This window comes from Myodes glareolus, chromosome 5 (genome assembly GCF_982192425.1).
Source record: "Myodes glareolus chromosome 5, mMyoGla1.1, whole genome shotgun sequence".
Classification (NCBI taxonomy): domain Eukaryota; kingdom Metazoa; phylum Chordata; class Mammalia; order Rodentia; family Cricetidae; genus Myodes; species Myodes glareolus.
The window spans coordinates 20,747,155-20,753,154 of record NC_142030.1 but is presented as its reverse complement, the minus strand read 5'-3'; the positions used below and the strand labels follow the sequence as shown (position 1 = coordinate 20,753,154).

General features: G+C 34.3%; 1 protein-coding gene across 1 annotated transcript in view; it reads left to right on the top strand.

The window, feature by feature from the left end:
* The first annotated feature begins 2,984 nt into the window (after positions 1-2,984).
* The window catches only part of Spta1 (spectrin alpha, erythrocytic 1), a 73,322-nt gene continuing 70,306 nt past the window's right edge, over positions 2,985-6,000 (top strand). The window contains exons 1-2 of the mRNA XM_087906103.1: positions 2,985-3,172; positions 4,328-4,564. Of these exons, the coding sequence (XP_087762229.1) occupies positions 3,149-3,172; positions 4,328-4,564 (261 nt within the window). The 5' untranslated portion in view covers positions 2,985-3,148. The remainder of the gene's footprint in view (positions 3,173-4,327; positions 4,565-6,000) is intronic.

Sequence of the window (6,000 nt, the reverse complement as noted above, 5' to 3'; positions counted from 1 at the left end):
TTGTGTTACCAGCTTAGCATGCTCTACCAATTAAATAGATCACACCAAAGCATTCTACTTTCTGAACAATATATTCTATCGTCTTAGCCCATTTAACAGTCAAAATCAAAGACAATTTTAAATATGAAGTAGCCCCAGCAAAATAAAAGATAAAATCTCAAGAGAATAGCTTAATAATTTTATTCCATTCTATGGGAAAATATTAGTTTCATATTAAATTAGTCTATTTGACTTTGTTGATGAATGAGTAGAGAAAATTTGACTTGAAAATAAGTTTACAGAATAGAAAGTCTAAATTTTTGGCTATGAAGCTTTTGGATCCTGTGAGGCCAAGAGGAGAACATCAAACACCTCACTTTGTCCCGACGCCTAAGCCTAGCTGAAGCAAGCTGTTCAGGGCTGATTAATGCTGTATGAATATAGATATGCCCAAGGCTGATAACCAAGACCCAGAAGGACAGTCCTCCAAATCACCCCACCCATGCACAAAAGACTTCTCTTGTAAAAGTCATTCATTTTATAATTTCCCTAAGGTTTGATTAAAAATTAGTCAAACAGTAAATAATTTTTAAAAATTTAACTTTAAAATTTAAAATTTACTTTTTAAATTAAAAGCTCCTTTTGAAGTTCAGGTTTAACTTTGACTCTTGATCATTGCAGATCTTCGAAGTCTGTTTTCTTGTAACTATATCTGAACACATGTGCATTACTCTAATTACTACTTTTTAATTAGATAATTCCCTTCCTGGGCCTTCTCTTTAACCCAGATGTACATGATCCACTCTCAGTTTTTAGTTAAAAATTAATTTTCCCTTATTATCTTACTTACTGAACACAGTTTTTGACCATATATTCTTTCTGTGGGATCTGCCAAGCATTATCTTTTTTAAAAAACTTTTTTAAATTTTGAGACTATAGTTACAACTTTTCTTCTCCTCCCTTTTCTCACTTCAAATGCTCCCATATACCCCTGATTGCTTATTTTTAAATTAATGACTTCTTTTATCATTAACTGTTGTTACATGCATATATGTATATACATATTCATACCTAAATATAACCTTGCTCATTTTGTATAACATTACCTGTGTGCATTTTCTGGGAGGACTGTTTTTCCCACTCTCAACATTCCTTAGTTGTGTGTAATTCTTTGTTAGGCTGAGGCTTTGTGAGTTCCCCATCCACTTTGGTGTGACTACCAGTATCATTCTTGTCTATCTTGTGTATAGGCAGTCATATTGGTATGACTTTATGGCTTTGTCAAATATATTTTTTGACATAAAAAATAAAAAAATATATTTTAATTCATTTCTTTCTCTTGTATATGTTTCCTTTGGATTTTGTTTATTGTTTTCTTGACTGTGCAGAGGCTTTTCAACTTGATTACCACTTGTCTTTTGTGGTTCCTGCAGGTTTTTTTTCAGACTCAAGAAGTCATTACTTAGAAGTTTTACGAAGCCCCTTCATATTTTCTTCTTGGGTTTTATTTAGTTTTTATATATTCAAATAAAAGTTGATAGGAAATACAAAGGCAGCAATTTGGAAAATATGTTGTATCACATGGCTCAGGAACCACTGCCTAGAGTTGAAATGAGAAAGAAAATATTTTATTTTTATTCAAGAGGTTTGTTGAGCATCTACCATATATATTGATAAGATTAATTCATATTAACTTTATAGGATTCTGGAATGGATATGTGGAAGCATAATAGTAGACTGAAATATAAAGTTACATCTTGTAGCTATGGTTGAGGTCACTTAATAAATCAAGACCACACCAATATGAATATCATGGCATTCTTCTCCTCCTTGATTTTAGACAGTCTTCTCACAGTTCATCAACATTTATTGTTCTGGTCTCTACATTCTGTGTCCATCTTGCCATAACTATAAAATGTTTAATAACTTATAGTGGCACACACCTACACCATGTATCGTGGTTCGGTTGACTGGACTAGGTGTCATTTAAAAATGGGTCTTCAATAGAGAGGGTTATGAAAATTGAGTATCAACACAAAAACCTTAAAAAATTGGATACATCCTAAATTACATTAAAATTCAGTTCATTATATGAAAGACTTAAGTGTAATATAAAGCTGTTAGAAGAAAACCTGGAGAAAGCTTTTGACACAGGTTTTGACAATGATTTCGAAGATAAAGAAGCAAAAGCATGAACAACAAGAGCAAATAGGATAAAGGTGGAGCTGGGTAGCAGCTTTGTGATGGAGTAATAAACATTGTATGATCATATTTTGTTTCCTTATTTTTCATTAGTAAAGTAACCTAAAGGAACTATACATAGGAAGGAAATTCTACCAACTTAAATATATGTAAAATAATTTGGTTTCTGACTCATGGGCATGTTTAAATGTGCTATAAATAGTTTATATATATTTCCCAGCAATAATTTTATTTAATTAACTTTAAAATATTGTTTAATTAGCTTTAAAATAAACACACTCATAGACCTTACTATCCTGTACTTTCTATTTGAATGATTAAAGGTACATTTATATCTTATTTTTTTAAAGAATCTAATCAGTGAGATCATAAATAAAATTTCTCAATTTTTAGAAAGATCGTAGATCAAAATTTGAAATATATTATTGAGTAAAAGGTAGTTAAATACCTGAAGCTGGGTCTTGACAAAGTTGTTGTGTGTACTTCCTAGAAAGATCAGAACAAGAAAGCAATGTCTTTGAATTCCCTAAGCTCTCTTCTCTGTGGAGTCCAAGAAGGACTCCTGGAACTCCTTCCTGGTTTACAAATTCTCCTACCTTAAAAGATCACTGAATAAAACACAATCCAACACAGCCCCTGCCTTTCATCTGTTACTCTTAGTACTTTTGCATCTGAAAACTTTGTTTTCTTTTCTTTTGTAAATTCCTGTTGAGGTCATGAGAGCCACAGCTCCCCAAAACTGCTGAGTCACCTTGTCTGTGGAAGTCAGCCACTGCCTCAACAGAAACTGTCTCCTGGAGATAATGCTGATTGTCTATGCTTGGCGGGATTCTAAAACTGTTTTTCTCTTGGTCTTTGCCACATTTATGTTTCCAACATTTGTATCTGCGGTGGACTAGACATAAAAAGAACAATTTTCCTCTCTTCACTACATTTCATTTAGCAGAATTTTAGATTTTGGGGAGAGATGGAGCACCCTCCAAAGGAAGCCGTGAGTACAAATGAATTCTCATCCCTGATACAATTAGGAAAGCCATTTCTTCTGAACTTTCTATTCCATCTTTACCAGGGTCATTAAAAATAGCACTTTTTGACTCTACAGGAGTAGAAAAGTTTGATTTTAATTATTTTGTGAATGTTTCACTTTTAAAAATGACCTAGAACTTTACACTTAATAATAATAAAAACTCAACAATTACTTGCTAAAGTCAGATATATCATACACAAAACAACTAGGTAATTTGAAACCAAATAATACCTTTAATAGTTTGTGTCTGTGGAATGACTATAATTACTGGCCATGGAAAACTATTTATGAAAAATAAAGAAACATTAAAATATAAACTCTGTGCTGCATGTTTTAGATCTAAGAAACAAGGGAAGAAGTGCCTTTTAGAAATGGCCCTATGAAAATTTTCCTGGATATTGTTTACACATAACCTTTATTTCTTTAAATTAAAACATAATTTTGTCTTGAAAATAATATAACATTTTATATTAAAAAAACCAATTACTGAAACACTTATTATTTACAGTTGTGACAAGTGAGGAGACAACTGGTGGAATTTAGATTTTCTTTTGTTTTTAGAATTTCTTTAGTAAATCAAATAAGAAAAGTATATAATACATAATCTATACTTTTGAATATGAAGAAAAATATTCATGGTTGTGTGTGTGATTCATTAAATTAATTACAAACTATCCCTGACTATTCCTTAAATTTACAGTATGGTTAGTACTTATTAATTATTTATGTTGTTTAGCCTTACAAGAGAATAAAATATTTCTTTTTTTCTATATGAAATTCTGTGATGTTGCTTCATCAGTCCAAATTTGTTCTTTCTATAAAATATTTTGAATGATTAAGAACTATTAATTTAAGATAGTTATTTTTAGTTAAAAATTACAGGTTATATTACAGCCCCTCCAACAGTATAAATTAACAGGCTTAACAAGGTGTAAACAGATTCAATGTGGGTCAATGTCTTGGAATATATAAGAAGGATAGGGTTATAAATATGAGAAGTAGCAACAGAAGCATTATTATTTTTCTTCTTAAAATCTTTAATTGACATAATTATCACACATATGTATCTTGGAATACACAACAATATTTCAAAACATGAAGAAACTTTCTAACTTACAGGCTGTGGAAAGCAGTGGACCAAAGGTTTTGGAAACCGCGGAAGAAATCCAGCACAGAAGACAGGAGGTGTTAGACCAGTACCACAGGTTCAAGCAGCGTGTTGCTGAGAGGGGTCAGAAGCTTGAAGAGTCCTATCACTATCAAGTTTTCAGGAGAGATGCCGATGACCTGGAGAAATGGATCATGGAGAAGCTTGAGGTTGCAAAGGATAAGAGCTATGAACCCACGAACATACAGGTGACTTAGTACCACGGATGTTCCCCAAAACTGACCCTTAGTTCTCTAGAAAATGAAAGGAGCTTTTCTTTATGTTAATGTTGAGGGGTGGGTGTTAGAATTCATAATTCAGGGTCCCAAGGCTGGTCCCAGGAGGGGCAGCGTCAGGATGCTTGAGTCTGCCTGCTTAGGAAGCAGACAGATATGCCATGCAGCGAGAGCGTGGATATAATTTATTTAATGGGTAAGGGGATAATGGAGTGGAGAGTGGGTGGAGAGGGACTAGAGAGGAGCAGGAGCTACTCTTGCCTCGTGGGGCTGAGAATTGGGAGTGGGCGGGGCTTGTCTCTTAAAGAGACAGGGTACCTAGGTGGCAGGTCAGGAGGGCAGATTGTAACAGTGGATATACGCACAACATATGTACAGAACATAGCCAAAGTGGTGGAATGGGAAGTTTACAAATTCAGTTAGGAAAAAGGTTAAAGTCGTTCCTTCTTTAAAATGTTGGAAATTGAGACAGAAGAAAGAAAACAGACATCAAGGAAATGACAGCATATCAGCTGTTGAAAATACAGAATCATACTGCATCACATTGAAGTCTCAGAACTCAGAACTCTCATTCTTTTAATTAAGCATGTAGATGTCATAGGAAGCTTAGACCATTTACTAGAGACAAAAGTTCTGCTTCTACATGACTGCTGCAGAATCCAAGTAGTACTCATGCACACCAGCATTTTTCAAGAGCTTGCTCCACAAAATAGTGGCTGAAAGCTCCAGAAACGTGACATACCATGTGTTTTCAGTATTGTGACATTAATGGTGAAACAACTGACCTTTTTTTAAGAGAGTAAAAATTCACTAGTGCTTCTAAAGCAGCTGCAGTCCATTCTCATCAGCAGTGGGGGACTTTTCCAACTCAAAATAGTCCTTTATGGCTGTTGTTATGTTCAAACCAAAGGTTTAAGGACAAGAAGTTTGGTGGAAAGCTCTACATCAGTCTGTTGACATACTGCAAAGCAAGATCATAATTGGTGGTTGGTGTTAAAAAGGCAATAATGCAGCAAGATCTGGGTGATGTATGTGTACAGCATTGATTCATATAAGACAAGAGCAAAGCTCACTGTGAACTTTTAATGGATAATTTCATTATCGCGTGGCACTTTTTAAAAGCGAATTCAGTGATGCCATGTATTACGTGGTTTTATTCACATAGGAGTCTGTGGAGCCTTCAGTAGAATATTGTTTTATTGATAATTTTCCAAACGAAAAAACCACCTGTGCGGTCTCTGGTTGAGGGGTTGTGTTCAGCTGTTCTACCTTCAGTGGACACTTGTTTATTTTAGGATGTGGTTGTTTCTACAATGGCCGAGGGAAATTGCTGAGTACAGGTCGGGGAGTGAGAAGTCCACTTAGAATAGAGAGGAGGAACAAAAAGAGTACTTGGTGTTCCCATGACA